This window comes from Cryptomeria japonica, chromosome 9 (assembly GCF_030272615.1).
Source record: "Cryptomeria japonica chromosome 9, Sugi_1.0, whole genome shotgun sequence".
Lineage (NCBI taxonomy): Eukaryota > Viridiplantae > Streptophyta > Pinopsida > Cupressales > Cupressaceae > Cryptomeria > Cryptomeria japonica.
In genome coordinates this window covers 144,222,287-144,243,429 of record NC_081413.1, presented here as the reverse complement: position 1 = coordinate 144,243,429, position 21,143 = coordinate 144,222,287, and the positions used below count along the sequence as shown (strand labels likewise).

General features: G+C 35.1%; 1 protein-coding gene across 1 annotated transcript in view; it reads left to right on the top strand.

Moving 5' to 3' along the window:
* LOC131059365 (bystin) overlaps positions 1-4,750 on the top strand; it is a 117,991-nt gene extending 113,241 nt beyond the window's left edge. Inside the window, exons 10-12 of the mRNA XM_057992593.2 lie at positions 788-860; positions 960-1,035; positions 4,309-4,750. Coding sequence (XP_057848576.2) covers positions 788-860; positions 960-1,035; positions 4,309-4,388 — 229 coding nt within the window. The 3' untranslated portion in view covers positions 4,389-4,750. The remainder of the gene's footprint in view (positions 1-787; positions 861-959; positions 1,036-4,308) is intronic.
* The last annotated feature ends 16,393 nt before the right edge of the window (positions 4,751-21,143 follow it).

The window sequence follows — 21,143 nt, the reverse complement described above, 5'->3', positions numbered from 1 at the left end:
AACTATGCGTCTTTAATAAAGAAGCAATAGTTTCACTTAATGCACTAAAAAAGCCAAATAAGTCGACTAAAAAGCTAAAAAGCTAAATAAGTCGACAACTAAGATGACCACTAAGAATAGAAGATGACCATTATAGAAGATATTAATATTATTTTAACAGATGAAAGCACATTTTACTTTGTTTTCTAGAGCTTGAGTTTGAAAATTAAAAGACAATCCATTTGCAGTTGTCCCATCTACTATGAAATTCATGGGAGATATTGCCGCCTATTTATGGATTTTCAGTCTTGAGTGCCTTGTTTATCCGACATGTGGCAGCATAAAAGGAATAGGTTCAGACGAGTTCATCCCATACTGCCAATTCTGGGGCTTCTTGCCTCTTAAGTCCAAATGGTGGATAGCTTGAGCCATAAACGGGTATACAACCAAAAGACATTTTGAAGATTGATTAGTTAACATTTATGTCAGTAGCATCTTTAAGGTATGTTGTGTTAATTTTTTGTCTCCTTAACATTTTTGGTTACCTCTTTTTTAAAGTTTTTTTCAATGTCACTTTATATCTCTCTACTAGAGATTCAATAGGCACACATTGTTATTTAATCTTGGAGTATTGCACTTCCGTCAATCCCATTGGTCATTCTTGGTGACTAGTGAATATTGCTATCTTGATTAAATCAAACTAAATTTGGCATCTTTGTTTATTGTTTATCATTTTGCTTCATAAATGCAAAAGCTAGATTAACTTAAATTCTGGGTGATTGAATCTAAATTTGCTAAAATACTCCAGATATAAGAATGAGTTGACAAAGGAGCAAAAAGATTCCTTGGAGCGCTTGGTTCGGCATCAGAAGCATTATTTAGTAAGTACACTGGTTTTCTTGAATGGCTGAACAGATTCAGGCATGACATGGCCTCTGAGAATGAAATAAATTTTGATATTGACAATCGTTTCTGTTCAGGTGACACCTGAAATTCTGAGGGAATTGAGGAACAGTCGAAATCGAGGGGAGAAAGAAGGCAATCTCATGTCAACTGATATCCTTTTACATGATCTAATAGTCTGCTAGCAATGCGTTATTTATGTCATTATTAATATTCTCTCTTTCTTTCCTTATTAAATATAAAGTAATCCGTATAACCCCTAGAATCTCTCTTGCTTAATGGTATTTCTATGATTTAATTAAAAATCTGTTAGAACAGTGGCACTTGATATCCAGCAAATCATTAGATGCTCTAGGATTTGCAATTACAGAGGGACTAAAATATCTCAACTTCTTTCAAGTTACATCTGATTTAAATTTTTTTGTTCATTATGCACAGTAATACTGATGAATATCTTTGAATCAAATGGCTCATTTAATCTATAAGACAGAATACTTAACAGATTCTATATAATCGCTATCTTTTGCTTGACATTGTGCGTTAGTCCATCAAATCCTAAGCATTTGTGTTGATTATCTACAAAAAGATCAAGTTAATTTAAAGATGGCTTCAATCCACATGCTCCGAGTTTCAGTCACACTGAAACCACGGCCTACCATAGAATCAAAATAATATACATCCAACTGAACATTAATCAAACTCTATTATCAATACTTCCATATCAAAGAACTTATAAACTATGCCCTGGTTCAGGCATTTCATGATCTGTGTCTCCATGGACAAGCCTGAGTGAAACTTTTATCTCTTTGATATTTGTGACTTGACCAGTTTTCTGCTATCCCATAACACTAACCTTTGTATCAAATTCTTCAAATGACATACACGTAAGTCTGCTTGTATGGTAAATATAAAATGTTGCAGAATGTCATTTTTAGTATTGCCTACATTGTGAAATGTGTGGCAAAACTCATAAGGTTTGCCGTGTCTCAGGAAAACCATGGTATTTGAATTGAGAAAAGGTCCAAGTATTCATGCATGCGAATTTTACAACAACATACATCAATATTTATGATGATCTCTCTGCACAAGCTCAAGCTTATTTATAAATGTCTCTGAGGTATTTTCTATTTACATTCCTATGTAGCAAAAACCTTTCCAGGGATTGACTTGGCAAATGAAAAGATAAGGTGCTTCTTCAAATAATTGGCAAAAAAATCAGGAAATTAAAAATTGTTGAGAACTGTATAAAATAAGAGAGAAAAAAGCATCAGGTTTTTGCAAATAAATTACAAGATTTTTCCAAAAAACTCACAATTAAATCTGGGGCGACATAAGATGTTTTCAAAAGATATTATGGGGGTCTTTTGAGGGAAATAAAATATTTTAAATTTGAATACCCTAATTTTCCTCCCAAACTCTATAAATTGGAGTTTGGGCTCTCATTCTTTCATTTTGCTTGTGCACACATAATGAGATGCTGTTGAAATGAACCTGGAGAGTTCTTTCAAAGATTGTTGAGGATGAAAGCCCTCTAGAGTTGATTTGGTTTCGGTGATGCAAGAGCCACCCTAGCTGGTTGTTGATTTTAAGATAGAGTTTTAAGTGTTTGCTCGAAGTCTGGTGATAAGGATTTGTTGAATATGAAGATATATGAAGTTTTCTGATGTGGGTTTTCAGTTTTTGGTGTCTTTAGTTTCTTTTTGGAGTGCTGTTCGAGTTTTGGCAAGGTTTTGGAGACTTTCCCAGTGCTGACCATACTATATCAGGTACACAGAGAATCACCTTTTGGCACATATGTCAAGAAAGAGTCATTTTCTGCTTATGGGGATTGATTCCTTTGACTCTTAGCAGCTGGGGGATACAGTTCAATATGCCATTTGCTTTGTTTGATGCTTATTTTATTGTACAAGTGAAATTGCCCCTAGGAAGGTAGTGCCCATTTTGGGGTTTTGGCATGTAGGAGTTAGAAGAGGCAAATCTGCCTTTTTGATCTGCATGATCATCTCTTACTGAGGCGTCTAAGCCTTCCAAACCAATCTGGCGGAGGTCGTATCAGGTTCATGGTCAAGGGAAGTGATTTTCATCATTCATGTGAATTGCTCCCGTGCTTTCCTTACACCCAGTTTTCTGGAGCAGACTTCTGAGTACCTGTGGTAATTTTTGGATGAGCATTTGATGGTGATTTGGTGTAATGTCCCCTTCCTAATTTGCCCTAGAATTGTAATTACAACAAATTAGGGTTAGGGTTACATCTTACCAAGTAAAATATCTCTTTAAATAATGTGATTCTGAATTTGAATCTTGCAATCATAACATAAGAAACATATAAAATATTTGTATATTTAATTACAAGGGTTAGACAAGATCACATTGCATTCAACTACTATCCATAATATTATTATATGTGCATATTAGGTTTTTGAGGAAGAGACATGATAGGTCCGTCCGAAGCCATTTCTACACTAAGCCCAAGAGTGGATGTCTGCCAGAGCGCTCTTCGCTTGCTTAGCGGCTTGTACTGGCTTTCCCCATCAATGTCTCATCTTCATAAAGACAAGTGCCTATCTTGCGAAGTTGGGCGGAGGTCGTAAGGGGGTTCCTTAGCTCTTCTATGAAAGTGCCCTCTTGTCCTAGGAGCCACTATGGTCAATGATAGGATGGCCTACATACGTAGCCCTGTTGTCACCCACCTCTTACACCCAGAGCCCTTCCTACAAGGTGGGTTTCAAACAATTAGGCATATCTTATATTCTATCATATAATCATACACAAAAGCATTATCCATTATGCATAAGCAACATGTATATATATACCACAATTGATTGTGAGGAGGAAAGTGCTGATGAAGGCAGATCTGATATAATATCAGTCTGTCGTATTATGCCTGATCTGAATATAAATTCCTTTGGTGTATATGTTGTTCAATTACTATGAGTCGATCGTAGACTCATGTGCTCTTGTGCTGCAGCTCTTCATTGATAAGTAATATTAATGGATCATTCCCCAACGAGGAGACGCTATTACTACGTTACAAGCCTAATATCTTTGACGAGTCTGTTTCCAGTCAATTTTTATGTATTTGTTTATATTTTGAACTGGTGAAGCTTCAGAGCTTAATGCTTGCATCACGTCTCTTACATTTAATTGAATTACTATACTAGTCACTATGGTAACTCCCTGAACTCATGCCATGATTTGTCATTGCCAGTGTTGCGTTCAACTGTTTCTTAGATGGTTGTATTGTAGGTAGTCCTCCTGGCATTCAAATTCATTTTGCTGTACTTCGTGGGGTGGATTGTTGCTAACATATAATTTATGTTGATAAAATGTATAATTTTTGTGCATTTTGTGTTTGACCTTATTTAGTGCACTTTTATTTTCTTTGATTTTTAAAAATTATTTTTAGTGTTCCTTGACTAACATTACTATCTGCAGTTTCTGTTATCAATAAAACAATCGAAGAAGATAGATGGGATGTTCCAGAAGTTCCAATGGATGAAGATTAGTGACAGAAAATGCAGGCTGGAAAGTTTATTTTTGAGGGCACAGTCGTAGCTGCTCATTTGATATGTTAAAATGTTTTTTTTTTTTTTTTTGTTTTTGTCCGTCATGGATGGAAACATGTGCTAAATTTTGAATATTGTATTTTTAGCGGGTTTTTTTAACTATTGGGCTTGAGCATCTCTTTTTCTGCATATTAATTAGCAATATATCATAGCGTTTTGATTTGAAAAGGTAGAGCTGTGTTTTTTTAGAAATTTCAAATTGATTGGTGTTAAAACTGCTACTCTACCCAAGTATAAGATATAAGACAAACTTGGCAAGGAGTGATTTATATGCTATTACAGTCTTGTAATGTTTGTTTACTTTCCTAGTTATGGTGAAGATGTGATATTGTGTAAAAAAGAGGGATTTGGCATATAATATACCATTTATACTTCTTTAACTTAGTGTATTTAATATAAGATAAATCTCTATGCGACGTCTTCACAAAACTATTAAGAGATTACATGTTAAAAATTTGAGATTTCTCATTTATGATATTAATAACAAGAACACTAATCTAATTTATGTAAAAGTTGAATATATTTGTCAATATCAATCAAGCTAAATTATTATCTGGAGACCTTTTTTAACCAATGGTTTTTTTTTATGTGAATAATTCTTCAGCAAATAGCACCAATTAATTAACTGTAGATTAAATACAGAATAGTATTTGTCAAGCTTACCTTTAACACAATGCTATTATGCTTCAAATCTAATCCTAGGTTATGGTTATGGTAAGTGTTATCACATGAACCTGCACCCTTGTTGAACCTAGTTCAACAGTTCAGAGATAGCATTTGGATGACTTCAAGGTGTGGGGCCTTCCAATTTGATTCCAAACCTAAAGATGAAGAGTTGGTTCTCTATTTGAAACATGCTTTTAGATGTTTAGTCTAATACTATCTTACTCAAAACATTCACTAATGAAAAGGGGAGAGAAGATAATTGAAAATGAAGGTGTGGTAATGCACCAAATGATGTTAGAGTAACTCCTAAATCACAACTTCAAACACTAACCAAAACAATCACAACTTCAAACGCTAACCGGTAGATGAACTTAACCAAGCATTTAAACAAAATGCATGCTATCCAAAATGAAATAACAACATCCACATAAAGTAGAACATCCACCATAACACAAGTGTTTATACGTGGAAACTCCAAATAGGTAAAAACCACGGTGAGATGGAATTCACAAGTTAACTATTTGTAGTAATAGATAACTGAGTGGTTAAGGTCTTACAAAGTGCTCTGCTAGGAGTGAATCTTGTTAGAGATCCCAAACTTGATTAGAAGCTTATACCCTGTTAAGAGTACTACCTTGTTAGGAGTAACCTCGCTAGAGGATTTGAGAATCCAAACTAATGGATCACCTTGTTAGAGGATTTGTACAATGAAGCTTGTTAGAGTTTACCCGGTTAGGGGATTTGATTTTGTTGTAATGATTAGAAAACAACAAGAATGGTTTGATCTGTTTTGAGTAGCACAATACTTGCTTGATCAGATCATTCAAAGTACATTCAACATTGCTCTTCATCTTAACACTTATCGCTCTTCAACAAAAGCTTTCACTCTTTATGCATATCAGTATTCACATAATCTCCTCTTCTATATCAATTATCAGTTTCAAATGATTCACTAAGATGTCTTTAAATAGACATACAAATTTTATGTCGGCCATAGGAAATCAAGACACAATTTCCTAGGTGCAGTGTATTTAGACAAGTAAACATAACTCATCACAAAAATAATTGCCAAGAAAACGGTGCTGGTAACTCATCACAAAAACAGATACCGGTTAGAACAGTCAATACCGGTTGGAACAAAACATGTGAATCGTTGTCCTAGAATCTCTTGCTTGATCTCCATATTCATCTTCATCTTTATTTTGATGCCGACTTAATGTAACCATAGGTTATCTCTTATGCACATACCCGTTGATACAGAGTACCGGTTAGAGGTGAACCTAAAAAAATACCGGTTGTCAATGTAAACCAATGAAGTTACACCGGTAGTCAATGTAATCATATGTGTGTGTGAGACTATTTCATCAATGACAACAAGTGATGAATATATTAAGCCAACAGTTTTTTAGGCCTCTTCTTTGTTTTTTTTTATTAAAGGCAAAATAGGTTTCAAAGGGACTTCAAAACCCTTAACAAAATGACCAACAATAGACCACACATCTGTAACAAACCAACAACCACACATTTGTAACAAATCAACAACCAATTACTTATTCACAAGGAAACTACAATCATTTTGTAGCAAAATATAACCACTTGATCTCAAGTCAAACCACAGGAACTACAAGAAGCAGCTAAATAATGCTTGACTTTTTCCCATTAATCCTTGCCCTTAACTTTGAGATGGGAGTATGAACCTAATTTAAGAAGACCTCCCTTCCTTCTTTGGATGGTTGTCAAAGAAACATCTTCATCTATAGCAACAAATTGGGGGGAAGGGATGATGTTGTCCTCCCCAACACCACCTCCAAGGGAGCCACATGTGAAGTTGACAAAGCAAAAATCAATGGAGAAGAAAGCTCCATCAACTTAGCATCACAAAGCCTCCCAAAGTCCTTAGGCAAGGTCATAATAACAAAAGAAGATCGAATAGAGGTTGTATCAACTCGAGTGGAAGACACCAAAGGATCAACAATAACATTTGATGAGAGAGAAGAAGATTCCTCAATCTACAATGATGTTGATTCAATAGGGTGGACAATCAAATGGCTAGGAAGGGCTTTATGTCACCAAGTAGAAGGCTTCACACTTTTGTGACAAGGATGAAGACACATAGATGCCAACTGACTAGTGACAAAGCATTGTTGACATCGAAAAGGAAGGTTCTAATAGTCAAGTGGTTGAACCCATTTCTTGCATCCCATCATCAAAATGACCTCGCTATGAATAGATTTGGAAATGTATGAGTCCACTAATATACAAGCATAGGTTGGGCGGCCAACATTTAATGAAGTAGAATCCAAGTTCAAAAACTGCCCAATAGCATTGCTAATGTTTTCAAAGCAAGAAATTTCCCAAAATCCACCTCAAATCACAAACTACAACCAAAGGAGCAAGTGTACATGATAGTGAGTGAGATTTCACACAGAGAGAATAGGGCACAATTGAACCTACGAAGTCAACAAAGGAGGGACCAACATTTGCCGACAAGGAGTAATGAGCAACGACCCAACATTGAGCAATGAACTAGAGGCAAGTAGTGAACCAATGTTGAGTGGCAACCCAAGGGCGAGCGACAAACCAATGGTGAGTGGTGAATCATAGCCACATAATAGATTATCAATGAGCGACTTTGAATGTAGAGGGGTTTTAGTATACGGTGGGAGTGACGTCTTTCAAAAACATAAAAGCAAAACTAAATTGCTTTTGATTAAAAAAGTGTTGACTAGGGCGCTGACCCTTTAACATAGTCATAGACTATAAAAAAAAACCCGCAAGCAGTAAAAAACATCATCGGAGAAAGCCCCAAACAAACAAACACAGAAACCAGTCAAACCTTCAACAATCCAAAACCCAACTCAAGGGGAGAATGGACACTCGAGCCTTGACAAGGAGGGGTTTGGGGGGGGTGGGGAGAACTTTTCCTTCCGTTTGCAACAAACAACCGTACAGGCAATACTATCATTGGGACCATCAATAGAATGATCAAGCGGTAAGGATCTTGCTTGGAAGCCATCAATAGAGCCAAAATTATGCTGCTCTGGGAAAGCAACCCGTTGTTGCAGAGCATCAAGGGGTTGAACATTAACAAGTTGCTGCAGAGGAGTGGCATCAAGAGCAGAACTAGTAGGTGAAGAGCAAAGCTACAAGTCAGAAGCGACATGAGGTGAACAAAACTAAATTGTTATATCTTAAAAAAAAACCATATTATATCTATTGGAGGAAAAGTTAGGCATAGCATAGGATTCATATTCCCACATCAATGAAGGTACAAAACTAAGCATAAACAAGGAAAACAAAGAAAGCAAACATAGACTATCCTTCATACGCTCGAAATGATCCCCTCCATTGCCTTTCTTACTTCTCTAATCAAATAGTGTGTGGCTCTCGATCCTATTTGCAAGTGCATTGAAAGCAAAGGTGAGAAGATTCAAAGTTAAATTGACAACATATAGTTACACTCAAAAATCGGGATCCAGACAATTGAGAAAAGAGCTCAATTTATAGAGAAAATTCTCCAAAATGATGTGAGAAACTGAAGGAGACAATTAATTCAAAATTGGCATGATTGAATGACATGATTATGACGAATTTCATGACAAATCACCATGACAAGGTATGAGAAATTGAGAGAAATTTGAGCTTCTCAATTATGAAAAATTGGAGAGGAAAAAGTGCTAATTGATTATGACAAATTAAGCACAAAAGGAGCCAAAATAGTGGAGAAAAAGGTGGAGAAAATTAGGTGACATTAATTAATAATTTTTCATTTATTAGTTGGCTCACAAAAGAGAATAATTAGCCAATTAAATATAAAATTTAACTGTGACACATGACCTAGTGTAAATGATGTATCATTTAACCTAAAAGAATTTTAGAAGGATTAAATGATTGAAGAATCACAAAACCCTAGGAGATAGAAAAGAGATGAATTAGGTCATAATTATGTCATGACACAATTAACAAATGATGACGATTGTGATCAAAGAAACAATTGACAAGAATCCGATATCGATCGATAAAGATCGATGACAAATCAATCAAGAATGACAAAGAGACTTGATTTGATAACTGATAATTGATAAGGGATCGACGACAAATTGATCAAGATTGACAAGGATTAATGACTGATTGAGATCGATGACAAATCGATAAAGATTGACAAAAGGTTGACTTGACAAAGATTGACAACGACCAATGACAAATTGATCAAAATTGACAAAAGACTGATAATTGAAGATTGGAAGTGATGCAAATTGATCCAAATTGACTGACAATAGATCAAGGAATGATTGATATTGCAAAATGACAAAGACTTAGGACAAACCCTAATTGGCACCGATTAGGGTTAAAAATGATGCCCAATTGATATGACAAGTTGATCACTACTAGGGATTGAGAATCAACATTGATATTGACAAGACCTAACCCAAATTCAAGAAAATGGAATCGAATCGAATAAGAAAAGAATGCAGAAGAATGAAACAATGCTAATAGATGATAAAGATCAAATGCGAGACATAGATGAAAGTGTTAGTAAGTGTGAAAACCTTAAAAGAAGGTAACATGAACATTTAGAGTATGGCACTGCAAGCATTAACCATTTTTAGATGCCTACAACATCCCTTACATAATGATCGTCATAACAATATTGTGCTATTATTGTCATTACACAAGTTTCACTTTGACACAATTGTCTCAACAAGTTCCCTTCAAATGTGAACTTTTCGAAATATCTATAATGCATCAATGTTTGTCACAAAGATAACCACTCTTTTCATATTGGAAGGATCTTTTACAAGTTTGCATATTGTACTATGCTTGATAGTACTCCATGCGCCTTCAATCAACTACACACAAAATCTATCCATCAAGCATTGCTCATTAGCACATGACTTTATAAGAGCTCTTACCATTGGGTTAAGGTTTCACAGACCATCACAACCTTTTCTATTGTATGCTATCTCTAAACTAACACAAACTTATGATTATCCTTAATGAGATATTTGTTGTCTTCATTGACACATACATTTCATAGTCCCCATAACTACCATCTTGTCAAAGTCTTATATAGCTTGAAAAACTCCCAAGCATGGATTGGTAGAGCTTCATGAAGACTATTCCATTACCTTAATGCTTTGATTGATCTTTACTGAATGTCTTATTACAATCATATTGGTGACTACCTCTAGTACACCCTCTTATCCTTTATAATATTAGAACCATCTTCTCATAGTATTCAAGCACAACTCCTCTTTACTTTACATGCCTATATTTTTTCTACAATGAATGCCACAAGTTGTGTAGAGAACCAATGTAATGTACATGTAGATCTTCCCATATGTTCACTATGGTATGAGACAAAGTAAGTCAAAGAATTTAGAATACCCCCACTTAGGACCTTATGTTCGTATTCAAGGCAACTGTATTTATCATAATCAGGTTATATGTTATCCTTGGTATACAAAAATTAACATTGTGATTATATCTTGAACAAGTTTGACCCATGTTGTAGACACCTCTTGAATACCGCAAGCCAAAATCTACTTTTATTGGTACCAGAGCAGGTTCCTTCAAGAATAGTCTAATCACTAGAAGGTAGATATGAAAATCACGCATTTTGAATTAAGAATTTTATTCAAATAGAGCTCCATTGTTCAACGAAATAAACTATGTATTTTGGAACATAAGGATGCAAACATAACTAATGGCTCTTGGCTTTGATATTTGGCAATTAATGGTAAATGATTGTAGCTCCATCAACTCCACTAATGGAACCTGATGGAAAGAAGGCAAGTGGAAATAATGCAAAGGCCATGCATGCTATTTTGTGTAGTCTATTTGAATTGTAGTTTGTCAAAGTAAAATCTGGGATAAGTTTAAGGACTTCTATAAAGGTGATGGCAAAGTTAAGAAGGGTAAGCTCCAAACCCATAGAAAACAATTTGAGAGCTTGAAGATCAAAGGCAAGGAAAACATTGCAACCTGTCTTCTTCACTTGGATGAAATCATCAACACTATCAGAGGGCTTGGAAAAAAATTGAAGATTCATTGATTGTGCAAAAGGTGTTAAGGCCTCTCCCCTTAAATTTGATGTCAAAAATTTCATCGTTGAAAACATCAAATCTAGAATTGTGTAGGATCCTCATGGCATGTGAAATGAGGATTGAAAAGGAGAAGTCATCAATGTGAGAAGCAACCTTCAAAGCTTCAAAGAAGATGAATAAAGAGCTTGAATGAAGTGATAGCTTCATCAAGGATTCTGATACAAAGAAAGCCTAGTTTGTGAGAAACCTCAAGAAAGGATTTGGAAAATACAAAGATAAGTTACCCTTTAAATGTTTTAATTGTTGTAAAATAGGTCTTCTTGCAACTAAGCATCCATAGGTAAATAGTGAAAGTAGTGATGATGAAGAAGATCACAATATAAAAAAAGAAAGTAGGCATCAACAATACAAAAAGAGTCACAATCAATGTAGTTATGGAAAGAAATTTTGCAAACACATGAAAAACTTCCATTTCAAAGAAGATGGTAGCTCATTTGAAGAAAGCAATGAGTTCTTTTTGGTAGTGATAGAGAAGAAAATATCTTCCTGACAATAGACACAAATATTAATGTCTTAAAAAATGAAGACAAAAGAAAAGAGAAGATGGGTCCAAAAGAGGAAGAAACTATTGAAATGGGTGGAAAAGTGTATCTTGAAGAACCCATTTTTGCCTTAAACAAAATCAAGAAGCTAAGAAAAGGAATTTGAAGCAAATGTTGTAGTTAAAAAAATATGAAGAGGATTGTGACTTGAGAGAAAAAATATCGCAAAGCCTTGAAGACATAGTAAAGAATACCATCAACCTAAAGATTCAACTTGGAGAGGTAAAAGGGTAAAAGAAGCGAGAATTTAACTAAAGATGAAAGAAGACTATGACAACTTAGGATTTGAAATTATTTCCTTGAGAAAGGAACTAGATAAAGCAACTACCTAGTTTAAAAGACATGATGTTTAGAAAGAGTAGCAAAATATTGGATGATATTATCAATGCCCAAAGTTTACCGTTCATCAAGATTGGTCTTGGTTTTGAGGAAACTCAAAATACTACCAAAGAAAATTCAAGTTCTAAGGCTACAAAATTACCAAAGAAGACAAATGAAGAAACTCCTAAAGGCTATCTTGATGCACTTAAGAACTCCATCAGTAGTGACGATAACAAGAAGGAAGAAAGTGATGTCCCATAGAAAACCAACAACTCTCATAAGGACAAGGACAAATTCAGAAAATTATTCCCTCCAAGGAAATCTCACATAACTAGGTTCCAAAACTCTTTCTTTGGATATTGCTTTTTTTTGCACGTAGTTTCATCATAAAGCAATGTATAATAGGATATGCACAAGAAATGACTTGGGTTCTTAAAAAGAAACTATAATTCTTTTTCTCCCTTAATGGATTTCAACATTATGTGCTATAAGTGCAACAATTATGATCATACATGACATTTTTGTAGAATTGAATTTGTGGAACCTCCTAGACAAAACAAGGATACCTATGGCAAGCAAGGGGGAACGTACAAAAGTTTGGAAAAAGAAACAAGAGAAACAAAAGAAATAAAAACCTATGCTTGTTGCCCACAATGAAGGACACCAATGGTATATTGACAATGAATTCTCAATTCACATGACACAGGATAGGAGCAACTTTCTCTCTTTGATGAAAGTGAATGGAGGTATGGTAAAATGTGGAGGCACTACTATGACAAGGATAGAAAAAGGAACTCTTAGTATTGACAATGAGAAGACAAATACAATAATATCTTATATGTTGAAGGTTTGAAACATAATCTCATTAGTATGTGTCAAATGTGTTATCAAAGACAAACTCTTACTTTTCATAGTCAAGATTGTGAGATAGGGAAAACCAATAATGAAAAGTCGTTGCCGATGCAAATAGAGCAATATATGACCTATACATCCTTCGTGAAATCAAGGAAGCAAAATGCTACTTGGGATAAATAGATTAGAGTTGGTTATGGCAAAGAAGAATGGGCTATATAAACTTTGATAAACTAGTAAAAATTAGCTAATGATACACCAAAGATTGCTAAGCCTTGAAACACTCTAGTAGAATGGAGTTGTGGAAAGAAAGAACTTAACCATGTAAGAAATGGCTAGAACAATGTTGAATAATTTATGCTACTAGACACATTTTAGAGAGTAGTTAATAGAGTAGTCTACACTCCAAACAGAGGGAAAATCAATGCCAATAATAGCAAGACACCTTATGGACCGTGGAAGAGAAGACTAGCAAGAGTGAAATACTTCAAAGTTTTCATAAGTAAGTGCTACATAGGAAGAGATGATGAGGATTTGGGAAAATTTGACCCAAGATCTCATGAAGGCATATTCCTTGGTTATTCTTCAAGAAGCAAGGCTTATAGATGTTATAACTAAAGGTTGAAAAACATTGTAGAGAGTGGATGACACAAACAAATGATTGCCTAGAAGACTCAAGCTACAAGGAAGAAAAAGAAGAAGGTAGTAAATAAAGAATATGATGAAAAGATACAAAGAGACCATAAAGATTTGTTCAAAGGTTTCATTAAAAAAATCTAATTCTTGGCAATAAAAATATTGGGATACAGATTAGAAGAAGACTAGCACATGTATCAAAACTTGCATATTTGTCCTTTATATCTATAATAAAGCCCAAGGGCTTTACATAAGCTACAGAATACAAGCATTGGATTGATGATATGGAAGCAACATTGAATTAGATTGAAAATAATAGAACATGGGAACTTGTTCCAAGGTCAAAGTATAAGAATGTGATTGGTACCAAATGGGTCTTTAGAAACAAGTTGAATGAAGATGGTCAACTGGTAAGGAAAAAAGAAAGGTTAGTTTGTAAAGGATATGCTCAAGTTGAATGTATTGATTTTGAAGAGACCTTTGCTCCTATTGCAAGATTAGAAGCTATCATAATGTTTTGGTGTTTTCTTATTTCAAGAACTTCAAAGTTTATCAAATGGATGCCAAGTCAAACGTTCTTAATGACAATTTAGAGGAATAAGTATATATTGAGTAATCTGGAGCATTTCTATTATAAAAAAATGATAATTCTGTGTGCAATTTGAAGAAATCACTTTTTGGGATGAAGTAAGCTCTGAGAGCCGAGTATTCAAGACTTGACAAATATTTTCAAAAAAAAATATTCACAAGAGGCATTGTAGATAACTCTATACATCAATATTAATGGTGAGAATCAATTGATTGTTGTGGTATATGTCGATGACATCATTTTGGAGGCAGCAATAACAAAATGTGCCAAGAATTTGCAAAGGAAATGCAAAAGGAATATGTCCATGATATCAATTAGAAATACAAAGAGATAGAAATACTATTCTCATTGATGTCAAAGAAAGAACATGATTGTTTCCATCATATTGCTATTGTCAAAGAAAGATCATTATAGTCTTAACTTGATTATAAGATAGTTTATGTGCAATGTTGGCCGACCTTCATGGTTGTCTAATGCTATTTTTTGGTGCCCATTATTAGAAGCATCAGCTTGTATGGTTGTTGTTGATATCAAACCTAGGTATCATGGTGGATGTTGGTCTAGATATGCTCTTGGTTGTTGCATATTATGTTTTGTGTTACAGTTAATGTTTTTGGTGTTGGTTGTGTCATCTTGTATTTTGGATGGTCCGAAAAGATTTTGGTGCTCTACAGATATGTTGCTGATTGTGTTGCAGTTAAGAACATATTATTTTGGTCTAGATATGTGTTGTATGTTGTGTTGAGATGTTGTTTTGGATCTCACCATGGCGTGTGGAGATTCACATAGAGTATTTTGCATTAGAACATGTTATGTGGCCAACTGGTTATTACTTCTACATGTTACATTTAATTCATTAGTGTGTGTGGATTGTTGTATTTATCATGGAAGGATCTATTGCAATATGTTTTGGTTCCCTCTTTCTCTTGGAGTAGACTGATTTGAGTATTTTAGGCAAAGGTGGCTTATTTTGTGTAATATTTGCTTATAGTGGATTGTGTGAAAAGTGTAAGTGAATGATTTGCAAGAAGATTTGAGTTTGTAGTTGTGTGAAATTCATTTTGAGAAGAGATTTGAAGGTGACATATTCTGCACGACAATGTGTTGTGCCAATAAAGATTATCAGAGATGTTTGCCATGATGTTGGTTGCTTGATCCAATTGTTCAAGGACAATTTCATGTTCAAGAAAATCCTTCTCAATTTCAATTTAGCTATTTCATTCATTGTTAACTGACAATGAGTCCTTCAACAATATTTTGTATCTTGACTTGAAGAAGCGATCTTCAGTTGAGCAAGTCCTCTTTGTATCTTGCCTAAGGTTTTGCATCTTAGCTTTGGAAGTCCTTCAGGTGTTGGTGCTCCTTGGTAGTAAGCCTAAAATATTGTAAACATTGTTATTCATACTGTGAGTTAGATTCTCACCATGGCTTTTCCCTATTTGGGTTTTCCACGTAAATGTGGTGTTCATTTGTTAATGGTTGATGTTTATGTGTTGGTGATTAATGTGTTGTTGTTAAGTAAGTTAATGTTGTTTATTAATAATCTATTTTGAAGTTCCAGACTGATTCACCTGCCCTCTTAGTCTTGTTGGGTGTTAACCAATTGGTATCAGAGTGTTGGTTTGTCTTTGGAAAGATTAACCACTTGAAGTAAAACTATAAATGGCACATGAACTTCATGTTAAAGAACCGATGTTTATGGAACAAACTTTACTTATTGGAAAGAAAGAATAGAATCCTACTTGGAAGTAGTGCAAAATGAAATCTAGGAGATTATTCAAATAGGTTATAAACAACTTCAAAATGGACCATCGACTCCGAATGAAATTAAGACTCAGGGGACAAATGCAAAAACTAGAACAATACTTATAATTTGTCTAAGTGATGAAGTATTTATCAAGTTTAAAGGATTGAAAGAAGCTAAGGAAGTCTGAAACATGTTGTGTTATGCATATGAAGGTGATTAGAAGACCCAGGAAGAAAGACATTTGAACTTGAAGCAGTTTTTTTAAGGTTTCATAATGGCTAATGATGAAAGGGTTGAGAGCTACATACACAAAGTAAATGATACCGTGGAGGCTATCCAAGCTATTATTAGAGTGCTAGAAGAAAATGACATTAGCAGAAAGATTATGTTTACATTGACCAAACCCTACAAACCAAAAAGTGTGTTATTGAAGAATGTTGTGATCTAATTAACTACTCAATTGATCAACTTATCAAAAAATTGTTTTCTTATGAAATTGGAGAGAGGGAAGATATAAAATCCTATTGGAGAGAAGCTACATTATAAATTTTAAGGATATAAAGGGGATGAACTAAAAACAAGTGAGAACCTAAATGAGTTTGAAGCGAACTCTGTAAGAAGACTAAAGAGAGGAACTAAAAAGTATAAACATAAGTTGCCCTTGAAATGATTAGAATTGGTCATTATGCTTCTAAATATATATATAAAGAAGACCACAAAAAATCTAATGATGAGGAAAAGAAAAGTAGATATAATAGACATGATTTTAAGAAAAGAACAAATGATAGGGATAAAGGGAAAAAGAGGGTTTTCTTTATGGAGGCAAATTTGTTAGAATAAGAAGATGGCGAAGACTCAAATGAAGAATTATTTTTTGTTGCTATAGACGAGAAGAATAAGGATAGGTCCAAAAAACCAGAAGAGAAGATTGCATTGCATGCTAAAGTTGAACCAAGATTGTGGATCATTGATTCTGCATGTTCAAATCACATGATCGGAGAAAAAAACAAGTTTATCAAGCTCAGGAAGTATGATAGTGGATTAGTGAAATTTGCAGGAGAGGACGTTGTACCGATTTGTGGAATAAGTATCTCGATTATTGGCAAGCATAAAACTGATCATGTTTATTAGGTAGAAGGTTTGAGACATAGTTAGTTGAGTGTTAGCCAGATGTGCAATAGAGGTTATGAAGTTGTGTTCACCAATACCGAATGTATGACTAGAAAAGGAGAAAGCAAAAGGTTGGTAGCAAAAGGTATTAGAACAAGTTAAAATGTTTATTACATAAAGGACAAAAATGTAAATAGATGTTATCCGATTTAGAGCAATGAATGTTTCTTATGGCATAAAAGGATGGGACATGTTAATTCTGATAACATGATGAAGGTCAGTAACTCTAAGGTAGTGAGAGATTGCCAAAGATTATGAAGCCCATTGACAATGTGTCCAGGGAATATGTAGTATCCCCAATAATTTTTTTTGATTTTTGCAATAAGATTTACAAAGCAAACATAGTAACCCATTAAGGTTAGCGAAATAATCCAGAATAACTGAAAGGAACCCTTCCACCTTTTGTTCACTGAGAGCCCAATCTGGGAGGGTGAGAGGATTCGGTGTTCCGTGGTTCGTTAGCACCATAAACCAATTGTAAGCTGAATACAATAATGGGCAGCAAGCCATCCCCTTCCACTTATCTAGCAGGTAAACAAGATACTTGGCGGTAATTCAGCCAAGAGAACAACTCACCAAGACACAAATCACTCAACCGCAATGTTTCAACGAGAGGACCGAATCGCATTAAAATCTCAACTCGACCACTTATTCAGTGAGAGGACCATTACAAACATAAAATCACTCAACCACTTACTCAGTGGGAGGACAGAACTTCATAACTGAATTATAGAGCAAGAAGGCAACTAAGCCAACCACTTTCACTTATGTAGTGGGCAAGCAACACTCCAGAAATGGTTAGTACTACTACTACTTAACCTTACAAGATAGAAGGAGAAGATTAGAGATGATATCCAATACATATTACAATGAATAACAACCATCAAAATAACTCAAATAAGCCACTACTGTTGAACTGGAAAATCTGAAGTCAATACACACATAACTATTCTCAACCGACAATACCAAAATGATCATAACTCACTCAAACGAAGACTGAAACACACCAAATCAAATGCAAATGGATGATATAACTTGGACGATGATTCTAGAACACTGAAACTATAATCTAGATGCCTCCAAACAATAGCATGCATCCCAATGCACCTCTAGAATGGTACGACCAACTAGGTGGTACCATTTGCTCTTAAAATTCCATCTCTCCAAACCATCAGCTATAAATTTGAAGACAATATCACCTTTGTACCATAGTTTGATAGAGCCAATACCCATAATGATTAGTTCACTCGGCCAAAAGTTATTAATTGAAATTCAGTTTCAACAACTCTGTGACTGACAGCAAGAAAACACTCCAAAACCACACAAAATCACTCCATAATCTGCAAAACACTCTCTAACAACTCTGGAAATACAAGAAACACAACTAGGTACTATCTCCCAAGTATGAAACTGAGACTTGGCTACGAAGCTCAAATTTCAATCGCCAAACCAATGACATAACAATGCAGTTTCATAAGATGCCAAATGAGAGGCCAAGCACCTATATTTATAGATTTTCCCTTTGAAATTCAAATGTAATTGTTCCCAAATTTGCCCAAATCTCATTGCATTTCATTTTGCTATCACATGGTGTCCAATTTACATTTCATTTCATTACCAAAGTGGGCGCCCAAGTTGTATTTAATCAATAATTAGACAAGTTTGAACTTGCCTAAGTCCTCAAACAATAACTTAAGGCATTTTTCAAATTTCAACGCCTAACTTAGGAAAATAAAAATATAGATGGCAGATAAATATTTTCCCCTAAGTTGCCCACAATACAAATAATGAGTAATAAAAATAATTAAATATTAAACCTTAGGATAAGGAATTAATATTTAATTAAATAAATTATAACTCCAATACTAATCAATACCAAAATCAAGGATGAAGTTGTGCAATGAAGACCACAGAACTATGCTGAGTCAGGACCTTGTCCGAGGCTGCTAAAAATATAAATGCTCAACACAACCACTTACTAAAAATAGTAAGTCAAGAAATACAACTCCGAAAAACATGATCTTTGCACACAGAGAAAGAGCTTGGAAAGCTCAGTAGAACTGCATCATCCAAACATCCAAACCCTAACTTACTAAAAATAGTAAGTTCTCACGTCACCAAAGAATCATATGCATGTTATGCCACCCTTTAGAGTTCATGGAAAACCCATCAGGAAACCATAAGTATCTAACTAAAGAATTCCCTCCTAACAAACCCTAGAAAGCTCGTGCAGGACTCCACAAAAGTAGGAAACCCTAATTCTCCTTTCCACTTAGCTTATGGGTGTCCAGAATAGGCCACTGGATCACTGAATGAACATCACTAAGAAGGGGACATTACCATCTGCCCTTCGCAAAATTGCTTTTTCTCAAGCAACTGTAAGGCTGGATGGAGTAAAACCTCCTGGTTTTCCCACGTAGCATCCTCTGCTAGCAAAATTTTCCACTTGATCACCCTTTTCCTCAAAGAACACTCCTTGAAGTCAAGGATACCTTCAGGAATCAAAACTAACTCTCCCTCCTCATCAAGCAGAGGTAACTCTACTGAAGCAATAACATTTAATGCGAGATACATGAAATACATTAAGAATCCTGTTGGTCGCCGGTAGTTCCAACTCATATGCCACTTTTCCAATCCTCATGTTGACTCTAAAAGGCCTATAGAAACGTGGCTTCATTTTCTCAACTCCACTCTTCTTGAGAGTAGATTGTCTATAAGGCTAGAGTCTCAAATAAACCATGTCGCCCACCTCAAAGGTGTGCTCAATCTGCTGTTGATCAACATACAAATTTTTCAGATTCTGTGCATGTTGGAGATTGTCCCTTAGAGACCTCAAAATATCTTGACTTTGTTGCGTCATATCCTTCGCCTGAGGGGATTTACTATCACTAAATATCAAATCAGTGAAGCTAGGAGCTTCACAACCATAGAGTGCCATGGAGGGAGACATTATGATAGATATGTGGTAGAAAGAATTGTAGCAGTATTCCCCTAAGTGTAGCCATCTCACTAGAGCTCTCTGTTGCTCTGAGACACAATTCCTGAGATAGCTGAAATCAATGCCATGTAACATATCATACCAAGGCAACTCTATAAAATCCACATCAACAATTTCACTTCCAATCATGATCCTGGGCAATAGAAAAAAGATCGTGCTTAACCATATAACATAATCCCAAGTGTCACTCCACATGACACCATAAAAATGAAGATCATTCACTGTTATAACTCCACAATCTGTCAACCCAGGAATGCCTCTATCATTACCAACTAAAAACATACCATTGACGCTTAATTTCCAAGTGACAAGGGAAGGACCTCGTCTACATCAGCCAACCCATCTCATTGCAATCAACCAATCATCATCTGAAAGATTACCAACTAACACCATGAAATGACTGCAGTGTCCCAAACTTCTCCAAGAGATAGTGATGAATAACTGAACCATGCCCAGAGAATCTCTCATAACTGGTATTAATAAAGACTTCAAGTGGTCAAAACCAAACCACCCCAAGATTGAGGTCGCCATAAATGGTGTTAAAAACTTCAAATAACAACGAACAATTAGAAATCTCATTGAATAAATAGGAGTCATGAGAGTAGTTGAAAAACCATCACAAATGAGAAAATCTCCTCTACCAACCATCCTCAACCATGTACTACCCATCTGTTGAACTAGTAATGCATATGAACTCATTTGCATTCCAAAAACTATAGTCCCGTGGGTGCAGATTGGAAAGTGAACATCGGTACCAATACTAAAATTTTGCCCATATCCCCAATTCTGAATCAGCAACTTGCTGCTAGAAATTGCACCCAGATTCCAAATCCTATAATCAACCCCTCTCTCTTCACTAAAATCAAGGAAAAATTCATCATCCAACTCGAAGAGTGGATTGTCAAATGTCATATCAGCATCTGGATCAAACAAGGGATTATCAATTAGCTGATTACTATCATAGCCCTCATGCTTTCCCCAAGTATTTTGTTGCTCCAAGCTCCTTATTTCAGATTTTATGGGACAATGTGCAAGATCATACTCTTTCTTAATGCAATCAAGTTCCT